Here is a 20,689-nt window from a genome sequence, read left to right as displayed (position 1 = left end):
CCAGTTTCAGTTTTCTACATATGGCTAGTCAGTTTTCCCAGCACCATTTGTTAAATAGGGAATCATTTTCCCATTTCTTGTTTTTGTCAGGTTTGTCAAAGATCAGATGGTTGTAGATGTGTGGTATTACTTCTGAGGGCTGTTTTGTTCCATTGGTCTATATGTCTGTTTTGATACCAGTACCATGCTGTTTTGGTTACTGTAGCCTTGTAGTATAGTTTGAAGTCAGGTAGTGTGATGCCTCCAGCTTTGTTCTTTTTGCTTAGGATTGTCTTGGCAGTGCAGGCTCTTTTTTGGTTCCATATGAACTTTAAAGTAGTTTTTTCCAATTCTGTGAAGAAAGTTGTTGGTAGCTTGATGGGAATGGCATTGAATCTATAAATTACTTTGGGCAGTATGGCCATTTTCACAATATTGATTCTACCTATCCATGAGCATGGAATGTTCTTCCATTTGTTTGTGTCCTCTTTTATTTCGTTGAGCAGTGGTTTGTAGTTCTTCTTGAAGAGGTCCTTCACATCCCTTTAAGTTGAATTCCTAGGTATTTTATTCTATTTGAAGCAACTGTGAATGGGAGTTCACTCATGATTTGGCTCTGTTTGTCTGTTATTGGTGTATAGGAATGCTTGTGATTTTTGCACGTTGATTTTGTATCCTGAGACTTTGCTGAAGTTACTTATCAGCTTAAGGAGATTTTGGGCTGAGACGATGGGGTTTTCTAAATATACAATCATGTCATCTGCAAACAGGGACAATTTGACTTCCTCTTTTCCTAATTGAATACCCTTGATTTCTTTCTCTTGCCTGATTGTCCTGGCCAGAACTTCCAACAGTATGTTGAATAGGAGTGGTGAGAGAGGGCATCCCTGTCTTGTGCCAGTTTTCAAAGGGAATGCTTCCATTTTTTGCCCATCAGTATGATATTGGCTGTGGGTTTGTCATAAATAGCCATTTTTATTTTGAGATATGTCACATCAATTCCTAGTTTATTGAGAGTTTGTAGCATGAAGGGCTGCATTTAACATTTTTAAGGTTCATGTGTGTTGTGTTATGTATTAGTCTTTCTTTCCCTCCCTCCTCCCTTCCTTCTTTCCTTCCTCCCTCCCTCCCTCCCTCCCTCCCTTCTTTTCCTTCCTTCCTCCCTCCCTCCCTCCCTTCTTTCCTTCCTTCCTTCCTCTTTTTTTTTGTTTTGGAGTCTCGCTCTGTCACCCAGTCTGGAGTGCAGTAGTGCAATCTTGGTTTGCTACAGCCTTTGCCTCCCAGGTTCAGGCAATTCTCCTGCCTCAGCCTCCCGAGTAGCTAGAGCTACAGGTGTGCACCACCATGCCTGGCTAATTTTTGTATTTTTAGTAGAGATAGGTTTTCACCATGTTGGCCAGGATGGTCTTCATCTCCTGACCCCATGATCTGCCTTCCTCGGCCTCCCAGTGTTGGGATTACAGGCGTAAGCCAGCACGCTCAGCCAGTATTTCATATTTTTTTAAATATTGTGAATAATATTGCTATGAAAATGCATGCAAGTTTTTGCGTGAATGTGTGTTTTCAATTCTTTGGATATAAACCCAGAATAGAATTGCTGGGTCATATGGTAACTTTATATTTAACTTTTCTGAGGAACTGCCAAATTGTTTTCCAAAGTGGCTGCATCACTTTACAGTCCCATTCAGTAATATTCGAGGGTTCCAGTTTCTCCACATTCTGGCCAGCACTTGTTATTGTCTGTCTTTTGTATTATAGCCATCCTACGGGGTGTGTGAAGAGGTATCTCATTGTGGTGTTGATGTGCATTTTCGTAATGACTAATTGTCTTAGTTATTTTGGGCTGCTACAATGAAATACTATAGATTGGGTGGTGTAAATAACAAACATTTGTTTCTCATGATTCTGGAGGCTGGAAGTCAGAAATCAGAGTGCCAGCATGGTTGGGTTATTGATGAGGACCCTCTTCCTAGTTATGTTCTCCAATGGTTTTTCTTTGGTGTGTGTATAAACAGAGAGAACTCATGTTTCATCCTCTTATTATAAGGGCATTAATTCCATCATGGGGAAGTACCCTCATGACCTCATCTAAACCCATTGACCTTCCAAAGGCCCCACCTCCAAATACCATAACATTGGGAGGCTGAGGCAGGCAGATCATAAGGTCAGGAGTTTGAGACCAGCCTCACCAACATGGTGAAACCCCGTCTCTACTAAAAATACAAAAATTAGCCGGGTGTGGTGGCAAGCACCTGTAATCCCAGCTACTCATGAGGCTGAGGCAGGAGAATCGCTTCCCGGGAGGTGGAGGTTACAGTGAGCCGAGATCACGCCCGCCACTGCACTCCAGCATGGGTGACAGAGCAAGACTCCATCCCAAAAAAACAAAAAACAAAAAACAAAACAAAAAAAACGTTGGGGATTAGGGCCTCAACAAATGAATTTGGAGGGAGGGACATTAATATCCAGTGTATAGCAAAAATTTTAAGAATCTTTTCATGTGATTATCAGCCATTTGTATGTCTTCTTTGGAGTAATGTCTTATTCAGGTCTTTGTCCATATTTTAATTGGGCTATTTGTCTTTTAATTGTTGAGTTTTAAGAGTTCTTTATTCTCAAAGTCTCTTATCATCTGTATGATTTGCAGGTATTTCCCCCTATTCTGTGGGTTTTCAGTTTTTTGATGGTGTTCTTTGCAGCACAAGTTTTAAATTTTGATAGAGTCCAGTTTATCTAATTTTTCTTGTATTCTTATGCTTTTGTTTTGATGTAATACTTATTTGGCGTTACTTTGGTTGCTTATGTTTTTGGTGTCATATCTAAAAAACTATTGCCTGATCCAAGGTCATGAAGATTTACTCTTAAGTTTTCTTCTAAGGGTTTCAGAGTTTTTAGCTCTTACATTTACGTTTGTGTAATCTGTCATTTAATATTTTAAATATTTGTGTGAAGTAGGAGTCCATCCTCATTCTTTTTGCATGTGGATAGATACTCAGTTGTTTTCAGCGTCATTTGTTGAAAAGACTGTTCTTCCCTACTGAATGTCATGGCACTGTCATTGGAAATCAGCTGACCATAAATGTAAAGACTGGGTGTTGACTGACACCGATTGATTCTCTGACACCAACTTGGCATCTAACAGTTTAAATCAATTTGACACTTAACTCCTGGAATTAGAATCAGACCTACAGTTTGAAGGCTCAGTTTTTTGTTTTTGTTTTTTTATTTATACTTTAAGTTTTGGGTACATGTACACAACGTGCAGGTTTGTTACATATGTATACTTGTGCCATGTTGGTGTGCTGCACCCATCAACTCGTCAGCACCCATCAACTCGTCATTTACATCAAGTATAACAGTTCTATAAGACTGACCCCACTTTGAATTCCAGCTGAAAATGAGATTCCCAGGCTACCCACATTTCTGTCTGGCTGAGTACAAATTTGAGGCTTCCCATGGCCCCATCTTAGGTTTAGTAATTTGCTAGAATCACTCAGAGACCTGAAAGGGAATAAGTCGTCTCCATTACTTTTTCTATAAGATGTGAGTGTTTTATCAGGAACCTTAATGGTTACTTAAGCACTTTACTGACTTTAAATGGAATATTAGTTATCTGTTGTTGTGTAATAAAATTATCCCAAAATTTAGTAGTTTAAAACAACAGTAAACATTATTATCTCTCACATTTTCTACAGGTTAGGAATTTAGGAACAACTTAGCTAGTAGTTCTGGCTTAGGCTGTCTTGTGAGAATGCATAAAGATATTGGGGGCCTCTCACAAGAAGGCCACAATCAAAATGTTAGACATGCTGCAGTCATCTGAAAGCTTGACAGGAGCTATCAGGTCTCTAAGGTGGCTTGCTGTCCTTGACTGAAGAGTCAGTGCTGGTTGTTGACAGGAGACCTCAGTACCCCTCCACCTGGCCTCTTCATAGGGTTGCTTGAGTGCTCTCTTTGTATTGTGACTAGCTCTCCACAGAGTGAGAGATCTAAGAGACCATGGGGAAAGGGGCAATGTCTTTTATTACCTAGCCTTGTAAGTCAAACATTTGCACTTCCGCAGTACTCTGCTAGTTAGACAGGCCAGTCCTGATTCCGTGATTCAATTTGTAGGAGATTGCAAAGGTGTGAGGAGCAGGCAAGGATCTTTGGGGCCATTTTTGGAGGCTGACTACCACAAATGGATTTCTCTGAGTTTTAGGAAAGTAGACATACTTCGGTGATAAACTTAGCAAGTTATATTTTAGGAGAATGTTTAGCTTTTTTGTTTGAGTAAACCATAATCTCTGAATGTTTTTAAAGGGGCCAATTTTATGCTAGTTTTTCATATTCCAAGCAAGTGTTACAAGTGAGAAAATATGTGGGTCTTTTTTTTTTGCAGATTATTTAAAATATCTGACAATGTACATAGGAGTGCTTATTCCAATGACAGTGAATTGGACTCTCACATTGGCTCAGTGAAAATTGTACAAACAGAAATGAACAAAAGGAAATCAAGGAACTATAGCAGTAGTAAGCAGAAATTTCAATATTCTGCAAATGGGTTTACAGCAAATAATGCTTTTAATGCTTCTGAAATCAGAGAAGGCATGTTCAAAGACCATCTTTTCCAGTTGCTTTCCAGCCTCGTGATATTCAAGGTAATTTCTTGCTTTTTCAGTTCGTTTTATGAGTACAGACTAATCTGCATTTCTCAGCATAGGGGAAAATGTAAAAATATAGTAAATGTGAGTAGATTATCTCTCTGTGCAATTACTGCAGTTTTTTTTATTATGTTGCATTATTTTCTAAGCTGGGCTGTGTGTTAAAATATTTTATCCGGTGTGCTAAAAATATTTTTAACTTTGCTTTCAATAAAAAGTTGTGTTAGTTTTATTGAAACAGTTTTTATGGAAAGGATAAAAATATTCATTTCAGGTCGTAGCTGCCTACCATTAAAATTTTTTAAATATTTATATAAATATGTAGGTTTTTTTTTTTTTCCAGAGGTAACAGAAAATGGTTTAGGTTCCTTGAAGGCTGTGACAGAAATTCGTATCCTTTAAGTTATTTACAATAGCTGCTTTGTATTTATTAAATCATAATTTTAAAATATTTTGTTTAATTGTGTTTCTGTTTATTTATTTTGATTGATGGAGAAAAAGACGGAAAAGTTAATCTTTTTGGTGATGTAAGAGGTACATGTGGCCGGGTGCGGTGGTTCACCCCTGTAATTCCAGCACTTTGGGAGGCCGACACATGGACATCACGAGGTCAGGAGTTTGAGACCAGCCTGACCAACATGGTGAAACCACATCTCTACTAAAAATATAAAAAATTAGCTGGGCATGGTGGTGTGCACCTGTAATCCCAGCTACTCAGGAGGCTGAGGCAGGAGAATCTCTTGAACCCGGGAGGTGGAGGTTGCAGTGAGCCAAGATTGTGCCACTGCATTCCAGCCTGGCAAAAGAGTGAGACTCCATCTCAAAAAAATAAAAAGAAAAAAAAAGTATGTGTGCGATAGTGCTACTCAAGGTGTGATTGCAGACTGGTTTCAATTTGTGAACTGTTTGTTATCAGTTTATGACAAGTTAAGTACAGAAGTCAGATTTGTATTATTGGCAGAACTCTGAGCATATTTACTTACAAATAGGTACAGATAATTTCTCATCTTTTGAGAAAGAGCAGCCAAATTGGGTTGAACTGGGCAGGGGAAATGGATGAGAATGGGACATTGTGTGGATTAGGGACATTTCTACAGATCAGTGTTTTTGAAAATCTAATGTGAAGTTTATACATAGAATCCAAGTTTCAAGTCTGAACATTTCCAGTGTAAATATTTTGAGTATGTTTGTGTGTTCTGGAGGTAACATTTTCTTTGCTTCTTTAATACCCTGTTTATGCCTATAATAGTGCACTTCTTCTGTTTTAATTCACCAGCAGTTTATGTGACCATTTCCTCATGATCTATGAACTCTTTGAAGGCAAGGATCATGACTTAACTTACTTACCTGCCTACTTCCAAATACATTGAAAGGCAGATAAAGTAAGGCAGGTAAAGTAAGGAAATTGTTCTGGCAAAAGTATAGACATAAGCAAGAGTGAAGATAAAAAAGTATGAAATATGTTTGGAAAGAATAAGCTTTCCAGTTTGGCTGAAGGGAAAGATATGATTAAAGAAGTAATAAGAAATATTAGATAGTTATCTTAGGATCATATCATATAATGTTATGAATACCAAGGTCAAAGTTTTTTATTTTATTTTATTTTTTTTTTTATTTTTTCCCCCAACTTTGTTGAGGTATAATTGACAAATAAAAATGGTATATATTTAAGGAGTACGACATGATTTTTTTTTATATATAAACATTGCAAAAATAATTACCACAATCAGGCTAATTAATGTATCTATCGCCTTTCACAGTTATTTCTTTTTTGTGGTGAAAATACTTACAATCTCTGTAATAAGGAGAAACCATGTAATATTTTTGAACATGTCAAATATCATCATTAAAACTATGCTTTAGGAATATATAATTAGTGACTTATTGCTTGGCAATGTTCTAGCATCCACAAAAGTTATGGTCTAGTTGACAAAATGAAAAATGAATTCCGGATATTGCATAGCTGTGCTAGAGAAATGTAGCAACAATAACTAATCTTGGGTACTCCAGGGATCATCTGAGATAATTCTGAAGTATGGTTAGAAAATATTTGCCTGACTTCTCATGAAAAGTCATCTCCAATGCAGATAACTGATTTGAGTAAAAATGAGGGAGAGGGATCAATAAGAGGGTTATACATGTTGATATAGTAACTATAAACAGAGCCAGTGTTTAGCACTTTATTCAGCATGGTGTCTCAATCCTGCCACACTTTCTTTGGTGATCAAAATAGGATGGAAACATAGGAAATATATTAGCAGTAACCTGTTAAAGATGTTTAATTATCTGTACAATGGCTGATTCTCTTTATCCCTTACTGTAAAGTCTTTCCATATGACACTGGCTTTTAAAGAGCTTTGAGGGTCTTTATGCTATATTAGCACAGCTGAAATGGCTCTGTTGTTTAGAGGTCTTTATTAGTTAGGACTACTGCTTACACGTGTGTCCACTGATTTATTGTCCAAAAAGTTCATTTTGTATAAAACTCATTGTCCTATACCTTGTTTCCAAGTATGTATTTAAAGTGGAAGACTGAATGCTATTTGTGATAATTTGAGAGTTTGTAGATTACTTGGACACACCTTATTTTCTTATTCTCTTTAAATATTTTACTACATTTGAATCCTCAGGGCAATAGAAGTTTTCTCAGATTGATCCTGCCACAGTAGTCTTGTCATTTTCAGTTCTGCAGACATTTTCCCCATAATTTCAGTGACACTGCTGAGACTTTATTGAATGTAAGGCCAAAAATTGATTTCAGTTGTTGATAGTGATGATAAATGATGCTAGCAGTTGAGTTTTCTTATGAGCTGAAACACTGATTCTGTATCTACTCTGAATCAAAGATTCATTTTTGTGAATATAAATTGATATGGAGCTATCTAATGAGAGAAAAACCAACATGATGGCCCACTCGTGGGCTTGTTGCAAATAAATATTTGATAGTAAGAGACATGTTTTGAAGGAAAAATGAGATTCCTTCTAAAGCTTATGGATTTTCAAATTCAAAATTACGTTTTTGTTTGGCACAGATATGACACTTTGCACACCAGAAAGTAAAATGAGGATTTATAAATTAACTGCTTGATGTAATAATTGCAAACGTATATTAACTGAGTGCTTACTATGTGTCAGGCACTGTTCTAGGTATGTGGGATATGTTACTTAAGAAAACAGACAATGAATCCTTGCTTTTGAGGAGATACTATTCTTGGGATGAGGGTAGGGGAAGAAGCTATATCTCAACAGCTGTAACAACATATAAATAAGTCATAGAGATTTTTAGAAAGTGGTGACTATTATGGAAAAAGAAAAAAGTAGAGCAGGGTAAGGGGGTTAAATTGGGACTGCTGGGATTCGTGGCTCAGGGTGTAGAATTAAACAGTACTTAGGGTAGACCTTGAGAAGGTCAGATGTAAGCACTTAATGGAGGGAAAGGAGCCAAGGAAATATGGAGGGAGGAACAGTCTAGGCAGGGGAAGGCCTCATGGCAGGAACATGGCTGATGTTTTTGAAGAACAGCAGAGTTCAGTATAGCTAGAGGAGATGAGTGAGTTGGGGGAAAGAGTAGTAGGACATGAAGTCAGAGAGATAAAGGCAGGGGCTGATGCGGGGAGGGAGTGGCAGTGGGAAGACAAGATCATGTAGAGCCTTATAGCCATATACTTTGAGAGAAAGGAGGAATTTGATCAGAGAAGTAATATGATCTAAGTTTAAACAGGATCGCTACAGCAATCCATCAGTTCTTATATATCTTTATAAAAATCCAGTTGTTTAAATAACTGTGTACTTGTGTTCTCAGATATGTTCTTAACCATCTTATATCTTCTAATAGATTATAACAGTCTCAATTGTAGGAACTCATTTTCTTCTTTATTTACAGCTTCCCACAGCTTTCTAAATCTATTAATGTATTCTGTATATAGTGTTCAATGACTGTAGTTGATATATTGTAAGAAGAATACCATGTAAATACAGATATCTCCCAATCTGTCAATAGACCCTCACCTTGGAGGGGGCACAGTTTATTCTTCATATCTATTTATATTTTTGAACTTTCTTATAGGGGAAGGATGATTTAAGTTCTTCCTGCCAAGCCAGTATGTTGATAATTACAATTAAACCCACCACTTAACACAACTAAATTATCAAAAACAAAGAGATTTAGTATTAAGTAACCAGAAACACATCAGCTAATGAAGTACAATCAATGCTCAATGAAATAGTTGAGTGAAATTCTGTACATTAAAGAAGAGATAAAAATCAAGTGGCCTTGTCAAGGTAAATAAGAAAAAGCACTACTCTGGAAGAGATAAACTAGAAGTATAGTTCTGATTTACTTGCCATTATGTACTTGCATCTCTTCCATCATATTTAGCACTCAAGTATAACCCTTATATAATCTCTTATTTCCCTATAGGAACTTTGCAAGTTCTTTTCAGAATATGGAATGTGACTGGAGACTAGAATAATTTATGATAATTCTTTTCTTAAGATGCCAAATAGCAAATGTTAAAACCTCATCATTAAATGTTGTCACAATCAATATTAATGTAACTTAATTTTAAAATTAAAAGTAACCAATTTTTAAAATTCTGAAATATTTGACTCCTTAATGTTATTGTAAGCGGCAAAATTTAGAAGTATTTTCAAAGAATTTCCATATTTCAACTATATACAGTCCAAAGCCTTTGATGATGTAAGTATTTTATTTAACTTATTTATTTTTCTACCTTTCACTAGGTTGTAATCACTAGATTGGGACAGCTGGGATTTACTAGATCTTTATGTTTGCACTGCCACACTCAGTGTCTAGCACATTATAGGAGCTCAGAAAATATTTGGTAAATGAATACGTGTGATTTTCATAGGTGGATTTGTTTGTATTTGAGTGCAGTGGTGAAATCTCAGCTCACTGCAACTTCTACTTTCCAGGTTCAAGCGATTCTCCTGCCTCAGCCACCCAAGTAACTGGGATTACAGCCGTGAGACACCACTCCTGGCTAAGTTCTGTATTTGTAGTGGAGACAGGGTTTTGCTTTGTTGGCCAGGGTCGTCTTGAACTCCTGACCTCAAGTGATCTGCCTTCCTTGGCTTCCCAAAGTGCTGGGATTACAGGTGTAAGCCATCGCGCTCAGCCAGGAATGATTTTCTTCTAGGTCTACATTGACAAATAAAACAGCGTGATAAAATACTAATAATGTTATTTTTCGAGAGTAGAGGCTCTAGAGCAAAGTTACAATTTCTATAACTTTAGAGGAGAAATGTTTGAATTATTATTCCTTAGATTCTTATTAAGACTTTTTTTTTTTAACAAATTGAGAATGTGTATGAAAAATTCTATATGTTACATGATTGATAACTTTTTATTTTTTAGCTTCTTTACACAGATAGGAATTTTGTGATTTGTGCTCCAACTGGTTCTGGAAAAACTGTAGTGTTTGAACTAGCTATAACAAGATTGTTAATGGAAGTACCATTGCCATGGTTGAATATTAAAATTGTTTACAGTAAGTATTTATTATAAGAGTGATGATTAATTATAATAACGAAAAACCATTGAAGCAAAATGAAGAAATGAATTCAGTTTCTGGCCTTAGGAATTACTTGGTTTTCTATATATTTCTAGTAAAGTCTGGTCTTATTTGTCATTAAATTTAAAACACATTTTCCAGAATTATAAATAAAAAGTGATATTTGAATTGAGAATTTGACTTTTATATGCTTATTTTTTAAAGGACAGGCAAAATGAACACATAAAATCAAACATTTTGTAATTCTAGAAATTTGCATAGGCACTTTTACTCTCCTTTCTTAGGTGTGTATTTAAAAAAATTTTTTTTTAATCAAAGTAATATATGCATATGGATTAACAATCAAGTATCACTAAAGGCCTTATGATGAAAAGTAATCATCTTCTGCCCTACCTTTCTCCACTTTTAGTTACACTTGCCTGAGAAATCATTTCTATTTTTAGTTCTTTTTGGTTATTGCCTTGATACCTCTAAATCAAACTTGTCTAACTTGTGGCCTGCAGGCTGCATGTGGCCCAGGACAGCTTTGAATGCAGCCCAACACAAATTTGTAAACTTATGACAATTTGTAATGTTTGTAAAACATTATGAGAATTTTTTTTCTTTAGCTTATCAGTCATCGTTAGTGTTAGCATATTTTATGTGTGGCTCAATACAGTTCTTCTTCCAGTGTGACCCAGGGAAGCCAAAAGACTGGACCCCCCTGCTCTAAATAATATGCCTATATTGTTCACTTTTAATTTATCAATCTCAGGAGTATGTAGATGTGTATTTTTATGCTAACTTTATTAACCAAAGTTTGTGAAAATAATTTTAAAATTGAACTGATGTTCAAAGTAAATATTTTATACTGTTACAGTGGCACCAATAAAAGCCTTGTGTAGTCAGCGTTTTGGTGACTGGAAAGAAAAATTTGGACCAATAGGATTGAATTGTAAAGAACTTACCGGAGATACAGTAATGGATGACCTATTTGAGATTCAGCATGCCCATATTATTATGACAACTCCTGTAGGTATTATTTATACTTTATGATTTCCTTAGTTCATTAGAAAATACCTATTTTTCTTTACCGAGACAAAAAGTTTAAAAAATACAAACTAGAAGCATATATTTGCAATGTAAACAAATGAACATTAAAAAAATACTACAATTCAAGGCCCAGAAAGAATACCTACAAATCAGTAAGTAAAAGACAAATGACCAAATTGGAAAAATTGACAAAGAATAGGCAGTTTGTTATTGTGGATACTTTGCAATCATATTTATTGCTTTATTCTTTTACCTAAGTAGTGTATATTATAGAGGGAGGTCCTTGGTAGAATTTAAAAACAGGTAATAAAACTTGGACTTAGAATATTTTGTGGTTCAGTGTAAAAATAATTGAGGGCCCAGTTTTAAAAATACCTTTAAGACTGTAAAAATTCTTTAAGTATTTTTTAATTTTAAAATATTTTTCAGGATACTCTTAAGGGATCAACCACAATTGCCCATTATTTGTAATATGTCATGTTAAAAATATTATTGATATCTGAATATTTATTATAATTCCTTATCACATTAAATTACTTGTATGCTTTTTTTTTTCTGTCTAGGAAAAATGGGATAGCATGACTAGGAAATGGAGAGACAACTCTTTGGTTCAACTGGTTCGACTGTTTCTCATTGATGAGGTAATGAATGCATTCACTTTCAGAGATAAACATAAAAGGATAATTAGAATAAGACAGAAAGAAAAAAGACATTTCAACCAAACTATGTGTTTGTTTTATCCCTTCAAATGGAAAATGCTCATTTTCTCAAGCAAGAATGTTAGTAGTATTGAATATTTTAATTGATTACATGTATTTATAATTCTATAGCTAATGATTTTTTCTTGATTTCCTGCTTAGGTACATATTGTAAAAGATGAAAATCGTGGTCCAACTCTTGAAGTTGTAGTCAGCAGAATGAAAACTGTACAGTCTGTTTCTCAGACTTTAAAAAATACCAGCACTGTTATTCCAATGCGATTTGTAGCTGTATCTGCAACAATTCCAAATGCTGAGGATGTGAGTTACAATTTTAGCTGAGCTCTTAGGTTTTTTATGACTTGTGACATATTTAGTTATTTTGATCTTAGAGAAAAGTGAATTTTTTTGTACTTTGCTTTAATAGGAAAGTATGTTGTAGAAAGTTGTGGCTGGATCTCATAAATATGACAGTATTAAGGCCATAAAATTTGGTTAATCAGGTTTAACAAAATATTTTTTGTGGACATCTCTTGTTTGCTAGTATCTAAAAGTCTTAGTTTCATGGGTCTCAGGTGCCTCATAATAACTTCACTAATAATATGTGATGGTTGTTGTAACTAGCTGACTCTAATTGTATAGCAAAGTATGGTGGAGAATAAAAATAATTGCTTAGATGATTACCACTTGCTCCTCAATTCTATATGCTTGGCATTGTGGTAAGCACTAACAATAGATGCAAAAGTGAAAATATGTGGACTCCATCCTTGAGGAGGATCTCATGGTTAATGAGGTACATGGACATGTAAAGAAATAATAATATGCAATATTGTCCTTTCCATAATGAATATATGACTTAATTTTTTCTTCAATTTTTAAGTAAACGTCTTGAAAAATAATAGTCTCACTCTACTTTCTCACTCCTACTTACTTCTCAGCCTACTATAATACTGGTTTTCCCCTACTACTTCTTAGAAATTGTTTTCACAAATAGCCACTATATTGTTTATTCCAATGGAATATTTTGTCTTTATCGTTAATTTGGCACAATTAATCATTTTCTTGTTCTTAAAATGACAGCTTATTTTGTTCGTATTTGTCAAGAATAATATAGAAAAATTTAAAGTTTATTAAAACAACAAAACTAAATCCTAGTGTTTGTCTTTCCACATGTAGGAAGCATAATGTATATACTTTTTTTTGTAAGCATGTAGGAATCATAATGTATATACTCTTTTTTTTAACCTGCATTTCATCTATAAACATTTTTATATCATTAAATATTCTTCAGTACTATTTTTGTGGTTTTATTGTAATTTATTTATCAAACAATGTAATAATGGAAGATTATTTCCAATTTTTGCTATTGTAAACAGAGTGAAATTAATATATCTGAAACATCCATGATTATTTCCTTAGGGTGAACTTTTAGAATGAAATAACTGAATCAAAGGGTATATAAAACTCTAAAGAAGCACTTCTTTCAATAAATGTTATATTCATTTACACTTCTACCAGAAGCTATTTTCCTGTATCCTAACACTGGATCATTTAATAGCGGAATTATTATTGCTGTTATTATTTTTAAATATTTACAGGATTTATTGTTTAGTGTGGTATCTCATTTAAAAATTTCTTGCTTCTTTGATTTCTACTAAAGCAAATATTTTTAATATATTTATCAACTACTTTAAGTTCTTTTTTAAAAACTTGCCAGATTATGTCATTTGCCTTTTTTTCACTTTGGGATACTAAATTTTTCTTACTTACTTGTAAGCCATTATTATGTACTAGTACTCTCTAATTCATCAAACTTTTCCCCTTTGCGATAAACACTACTTCTGTGAATGCTGTTTCTCTGTCTCTTTGTCAGATCTTCTTCCTCCGTTTTCCCCTAAATTAAGGTCTTTATTCTTGGCCTTCTGCTCCCCTCAAACTGTAAATTCTTGTGTGATCTTATCCCTACTCATGATACCCTTGAAACTATTTTAATGTTTTCTTCCTGTCAAAACAACAGTCAGTTTCATAGCTGGGCATGGAGCCTGATTATTAACTGGGCTGTGTAAAGATAAAGATTGCTTACCACAGTTCCAGAAACTAGGTTGAGTCTGAAGTTTGCTTTTGGCACTGGCATCTCTCAAGTGTTTGTTGTCTGCTTAAAAACTTGTCAACCCTTGCAAACCTAAACCAACTATTACTTTGCTACTATTTATCTAATATTTAGGACAACACAAAAGAGATGTCAGCTATTTTGAGGCATAGTTTTCAAAAATAGCAAAGAAGGTAAAATGATAGTGAGAAATTTGGTCTCTGTGACAAAACTGATTTTAATTTTTCTTTGGGATCCTTATGAAGGAAAATAAAACTAATAGTAACTAATTGGAAGTTTACCATGATGAAAAGTGGGTATAATCTTGAAATACTACTGTTGGTAGTGTTGACCACTATATCAACAGAATAATATTAATGGAATATGTAATATTGAAAAAGACAGTATAGTTGATTAAATACTTTTATAGCTTGACCTTAAAGTGATCTGTAATTGGGTTGTTTTTAGCAATAAAACTTTACTAGAAGAAAGTTTTAATGCACATGTTTTTGTGTTTTAAAGATTGCAGAATGGCTTTCAGATGGTGAAAGACCAGCTGTGTGTCTGAAAATGGATGAGAGCCACAGACCAGTGAAACTTCAGAAAGTGGTCCTTGGATTTCCCTGCAGCAGTAACCAAACTGAATTTAAGTTTGATTTAACCCTCAACTACAAAATTGCCAGTGTTATACAAATGTATTCTGATCAGAAACCCACACTTGTGGTATGGATTGTTGATAGCTTATTTTTTAGTATATTCAGTTTTTAACATGATTAATACAAAAGTTATGAATTTATTTTCAGTTTTGTGCAACAAGGAAGGGTGTGCAACAGGCTGCTTCTGTTCTTGTGAAAGATGCTAAATTTATTATGACTGTGGAACAGAAACAGAGGTATAGTTTTTCATTTTTTCATGGAAGTAGAAGGACTTTTAGGGCTCATCTAGATGAGATGAGAAAATTAGGCTTGTCCCATAACCTTGGGGTAAACCTCAGTGTCCTCATCTATAAAATAAGGATAATGGTAATTTTGAGGATTAAGTGAGATAATGAGTCTTAGTGCAGGGGTGATCCAGGTTTCTTGAATGATAAAGATTATCCATACTGATAATCTGATGGTCAGATTTCTTGAATGATAAAGATTATCCATACTACTGTCAATTTTTTTTTAACCTAATTTCAATCCAACATCTTTTATAGTCTTTCACTAAAGCTGATCTTGCGAATTAATCTTTAAGGACTTTCTATCATGTTTGGCCACTTCCACCTTACTTAAACACTCTGGATTCTGTGCTTCCATGACCATTTCTACTGATTTTCTTCCTACTTTGCAGGCTGCTTGTTCTCAGTCCCCTTTTCACCTCTTCTACCCGACTCTTAAATGTTGTCATTCGAGTGAGTGTATCTGAGGTTCATTCTTTCTAATTCCACACTCTTAGTTGTTTGTAACTACTCACATGAACTTCAAATAATATTTATGCATGTCTATGCATTCCCACATTTATGCCTTCAGCCCAGACTTCCCTACTGAGCTCCAGGCCTGTAGCCCATCTGTGTAACTGAATCCAATTGTATGTCTACCGACAGTCATCTCAAACTCAGTATGTATGAAATAGAACCTTGGTTCTTGCTGTCAGACTAGTTCCTTCTCCAGTGTTCCCCATCTTAATTATACATTATCTCCCTAGTTACTCATAGCAGAAAACTATCACTAATATCTTCTTCACCTTATATCTCATAGACAATCAATTAAAAGTCCTGTTTATTCTTACTTCTAAATATATCTCAAATATGTCATTTTGTCTCCATCAACACTGCCACTTCCCTAATTCAAGTCACTATTAATCTCTTGCCTAGGCTGTATCCTTTTCTTTAATCGCTGCACACACACACACTCTTATCCCACTTTGTTCTCTGCATAGCATAGATTTTGTGAGATTGCAAATCTAAATGTCAGTTTCCTGCCTAAAACCCTTTAATAGCTTCTTCTTGTCCTGGGGATTAAATGCTAAATCCTTAGTGTAGCCTGCAGTAGCCCATATAATGTGATGCCTAGCCAATTCTCCAGACTTATCATGACCATTCTTCCCCTTTACTCACCATGGTCAAGCTGTATTAACCTCTGTGTTCTGTGAATACACCAAACTGTTACTCTGTACAGCATCATCTTGCATCATGCTTTCTTTTACTGGAATGGTTTTTACCTAACTCCTATTTATCCTTCATGTCTAAACTTTAATATCAGTTTTCCATAGTCATCAGTTTCCCTGTATTTACTTTTATAACCAACCTGTACTTTATTTCATAGTACTCACTGTAATTATAATATACTTTTGTTTAATAGTTATTTTAATATCTTTTCCATTCATTAGATTATCAACTTCTTCAGGAAAGGGGGACTCATGTTCATCCTGCTTACCACTCAACCTTAGCAGGTGTGTTAGGTCATTCTTGCATTGATATAAAGAAATTTCTAAGACTGGGTAATTTATAAAGAAGAGAGGTTTAATTGGCTCACAGTTTTGCAGGCTGTACAGGAAACATGGCACCAGCATCTGCTTGGCTTCTGGCTAGGCCTTGGGCTGCTTACAGTTATGGCAGAAGGCAAAGGTTGAGTTGGTGTTTCACATGGTGAGAGCAGGAGCAGGGGTCGGGGGGTGCCATACACTTTTAAGCAACTGGATGTCACAAGAACTCACTCACTGTTGTGAGGACAGCACCAAGCCATTAGGGATCTGTCCCCATGATCTATTCACCTCCTACCACGCCTCACCTCCAACACTGGGGATTTCAATTTAGCATAAGATTTAAATGGACAGCATCCAAATTATAGCAGAAGGTCTCAGCAGAGTGCTAGCACATGATTACTATGTAATGAACATTACTTATTATTATTGTTAATAACTTCTGGAAATCAGTAAATATGTTTAGTGGTAGACCTCAGACTAAAATTGGACATGTGGATATAGGCAGATACTTATTTTTCTGCCTAATTTTGTATGGTGGGGGAATATACTTCTCTCTGCTTTGGGTCAGATCAGCTTTCCAGTTACCATTCTGTTCTTTTGCCACCACCTCTGGTTGCTTGTCAACCAAAGACATGTAGCAAGCCTAGAGGAGCCAATTTAGTCTTCTTTACATTCTTTGGTTTTTTTTTTTTTTTTTTAGTCCACTAAAAAGGTAGACTATAAAGATAGTCTATTAAAGCATTACAAACATAACCACTTATTCACCCTCTAGATACTATTTTGACACTTTTCCTTCCAGTTAAAGGATTTAACTTGATCTTCTTAGTTACTACCATATGAAAAACTCTAGGGTGTGAAGCATGTAGAGTAGTTGTTTTATAATACACATCAACAAAGCAAGATAAAGCAACAAGAAACAGTAGAGAGCAAGACAGAATGAGAAAAACCAACAAAGAGCTCACAGCCAAAAAGTAGATGAAGTCTGAGAAGTAGATAGAAAGGTAGAAAGTGAAATTACTGCTAATAAGATAAGAATGCCATCAAATAATGATTAATAATTTTTATACCAACTGCATGTAGTTTTATAGCATTCTTATTAATTTTCTAAGTTTTTATAACAAAGATGGGGTTTCAAAAACATTGACCAGTTCATTATAAAACTAGTAATAGAATAAAGGCAAACTGGCATTTTAAATAAAGTGTAGGTATAGGGTAGAGAGACTGTAAGTAGCTATAAACAATTTGAAGCGTTCTACTTGTTGGGTGAATAAACTAGATGATCAGGTTGGATCATACCACTTTTTGTCAGAAACAAGATGTGGGGATCAAGTAATGAGGCTTGTTTTCTTGCTCATAAATTTAACTCTGAAGGCGGTTTTGAAAGACTTATGGAATTCTTTGTGCAATGGCGGCATCATTCACATAGAAATATCTGGTGTCCTAAGGTGAATACATAATAATTAACATTTTTGAGCTGAACTCATCCATGTGACCAGGGAATTGAAATATACTCTAAGTTCCCTTAAAACTAATTTACATTTCATCCACTCCCTTATTTCTGTTGCACAAAAATTTCCTAATTTTGCTTCAGATAATCATTTTTTGGCAAACATATATCTTAATTCCTTTTCTCATTTCCTACTCTTACCTAATTACTAATGAAAAGTTTCTCTCTCCTTTAACTCTCTTATTTCTTCAGTCTTTGCCCCTTATTTTTTCTTTATCTCCTTGTTTATTCTTGTTTTTTGTTGTTGTTGTTGTTGTTGTTTTTCCAGGAACATACTGGAGTTAGAGTCAGATTTGAATTACAGTGCTGCTACTTTTACTAGCTGTGTACAATTGGGCATATTACTTAACTTCTCTCAACTTCAATTTCTTAATCAATATTGTATATGTGAGAATCAATCATCTCACATTGTTTCTATGATTATTAAATAGGCAACATTTCTAAGATACCTAACAGAGGGTAGCAAAGTTTGTACTTAATAGTAACATGCCCTTTCCTCTTTCCTTATCTTCATTCCATTGTGAATCCTTAAAAATGTCATGAGTGTTACCATAAAAATAATTAGTCCTAGTGTCATATCTGCAACAATGAAATAGAAAAATACTAGATGTCTTTATATATTTAAGAACCAAGCCTACCAACTTCTAAAATCTTTTAATGTACCCAGAATTCATTTTCAAATTATCAACACACTTTCTTAACTTCCTCTTCTCTTTTAATTTAACCTAGTTCTTTTTAAAAAGTAAATTTTATATGGCATATTTGAGGTTTACAACATGATGTTATGTGATTCATATAGCTAGTAAAATGGTTACTATAGTGATGCAAATTAATATATCTCTCATCTCACATAGTTATTTTTTTGACAAGAGCAGCTAAATCTACTTAACAAGAATCCCTAATCCAAAACAATTTTATTAACTGTAGTCTTCATGTTGTACACTAGGTCTTTAGACTTGTTCATGTTATGTATCTGCTTTTCTGTGTATCCTTTGACCTACATCTCCCCATTTCTTCTCCTGTTCTCACCCTTCCTGCCTCTGATAACTACTATTTTATTCTGTATCTCTGTATATTTGACTTTTTTAAAAAAGCTTTCAGATATGAGTGAGAACATGCAATATTTTTCTTTCTATGACTGGCTTATTTCATTTAGTGTCTTAGCAATGTCCTCCAGGTCCAGCCATGTGTGGCAAATGGCAGAATCTCATTCTTTTATAAGGCTGGATAATCCATTGTGTGTGTGTGTGTACTATACACACATACCACATTTTTCTCATGCATTAGTTCATCAGCAGACCTTTAGGCTTTTTCCATATCTTAAGTATTATGAACAGTCTGCAAGGAACGTGGGAGTGCAGATATCTTTATGAGGTAATGATTTCTTGTTTGGATATATACCCAGAGAAGAACTGGGTAATAATGTAATTCCACTTTTAATATCTTTAGAATCTCAATACTGATTCCATAATGGCTGTACCAATCTGCAGTTTCAGCTTTCTGCTTATGGCTAGCCAATTTTCCCAGCACTATTTATTAAATAGGGAATCCTTTCCCCATTTCTTGTTTTTCTCAGGTTTGTCAAAGATCAGATGGCTGTAGATGTGTGGTATTATTTCTGAGGACTCTGTTCTGTTCCATTGGTCTATATCTCTGTTTTGGTACCAGTACCATGCTGTTTTGGTTACTGTAGCCTTGTAGTATAGTTTGAAGTTAGGTAATGTGATGCCTCCAGCTTTGTTCTTTTGAGTTAAGATTGTCTTGGCAATGTGGGCTCTTTTTTGATTCCATACGAACTTTAAAGCAGTTTTTTCAATTCTGTGAAGAAACTCATTGGTAGCTTGATGGGAATGGCATTGAATCTATAAATTACCTTGGGCAGTATGGCCATTTTCACGATATTGATTCTTCCTATCCATGAGCATGGTATGTTCTTCCATTTGTTTGTGTCCTCTTTTACTTCACTGAGCAGTGGTTTGTAGTTCTCCTTGAAGAGGTCCTTTACATCCTTTGTAAGTTGGATTCCTAGGTATTTTATTCTCTTTGAAGCAATTGTGAATGGAAGTTCATTCATGATTTGGCTCTCTGTTTGTCTGTTACTGGTGTATAAGAATGCTTCTGATTTTTGCACATTACTTTTGTATCCTGAGACTTTGCTGAAGTTGCTTATCAGCTTAAGGAATTTTGGGCTGAGACGATGGGGTTTTCTAAATATACAATCATGTCATCTGCAAACAGGGACAATTTGACTTCTTCTTTTCCTAACTGAATACCCTTGATTTCTTTCTCTTGCCTGATTGCCCCAGCCAGAACTTCCAACAGTATGTTGAATAGGAGTGGTGAGAGAGGGCATCCCTATCTTGTGCCAGTTTTCAAAGGAAATTTTTCCAGTTTTTGCCCATTCAGTATGATATTGGCTGTGGGTTTGTCATAAATAGCTCTTATGATTTTGAGATGTGTTCCATCAATACCGAATTTATTGAGAGTTTTTAGCATGAAGGGCTGTTGAATTTTGTCAAAGGTCTTTTCTGCATCTATTGAGATAATCATGTGGTTTTTGTCTTTGGTTCTGTTTATATGCTGGATTACATTTATTCATTTGGGTATATTGAACCAGCCTTGCATCCCAGGGATGAAGCCCACTTGATCATGGTGGATAAGCTTTTTGATGTGCTGCTGGATCTGGTTTGCCAGTATTTTATTGAGGATTTTTGCATCGATTTTAATCAGGGATATTGGTC

General features: G+C 34.9%; 1 protein-coding gene across 1 annotated transcript in view; it reads left to right on the top strand.

Moving 5' to 3' along the window:
* The window catches only part of HFM1 (helicase for meiosis 1), a 128,181-nt gene that overhangs the window by 11,553 nt on the left and 95,939 nt on the right, over positions 1 to 20,689 (top strand). Inside the window, 10 exon segments of the mRNA XM_050782572.1 lie at positions 4,361 to 4,575; positions 4,578 to 4,619; positions 4,966 to 5,013; positions 9,251 to 9,321; positions 10,000 to 10,132; positions 11,016 to 11,167; positions 11,752 to 11,829; positions 12,049 to 12,207; positions 14,498 to 14,698; positions 14,779 to 14,867. Coding sequence (XP_050638529.1) covers positions 4,361 to 4,575; positions 4,578 to 4,619; positions 4,966 to 5,013; positions 9,251 to 9,321; positions 10,000 to 10,132; positions 11,016 to 11,167; positions 11,752 to 11,829; positions 12,049 to 12,207; positions 14,498 to 14,698; positions 14,779 to 14,867 — 1,188 coding nt within the window.

The sequence above is a fragment of the Macaca thibetana genome, chromosome 1, assembly GCF_024542745.1.
Source record: "Macaca thibetana thibetana isolate TM-01 chromosome 1, ASM2454274v1, whole genome shotgun sequence".
NCBI classification, from domain to species: domain Eukaryota; kingdom Metazoa; phylum Chordata; class Mammalia; order Primates; family Cercopithecidae; genus Macaca; species Macaca thibetana.
The sequence above is the reverse complement of the archived record's forward strand: the minus strand, read 5'-3'. Positions and strand labels throughout refer to the sequence as shown.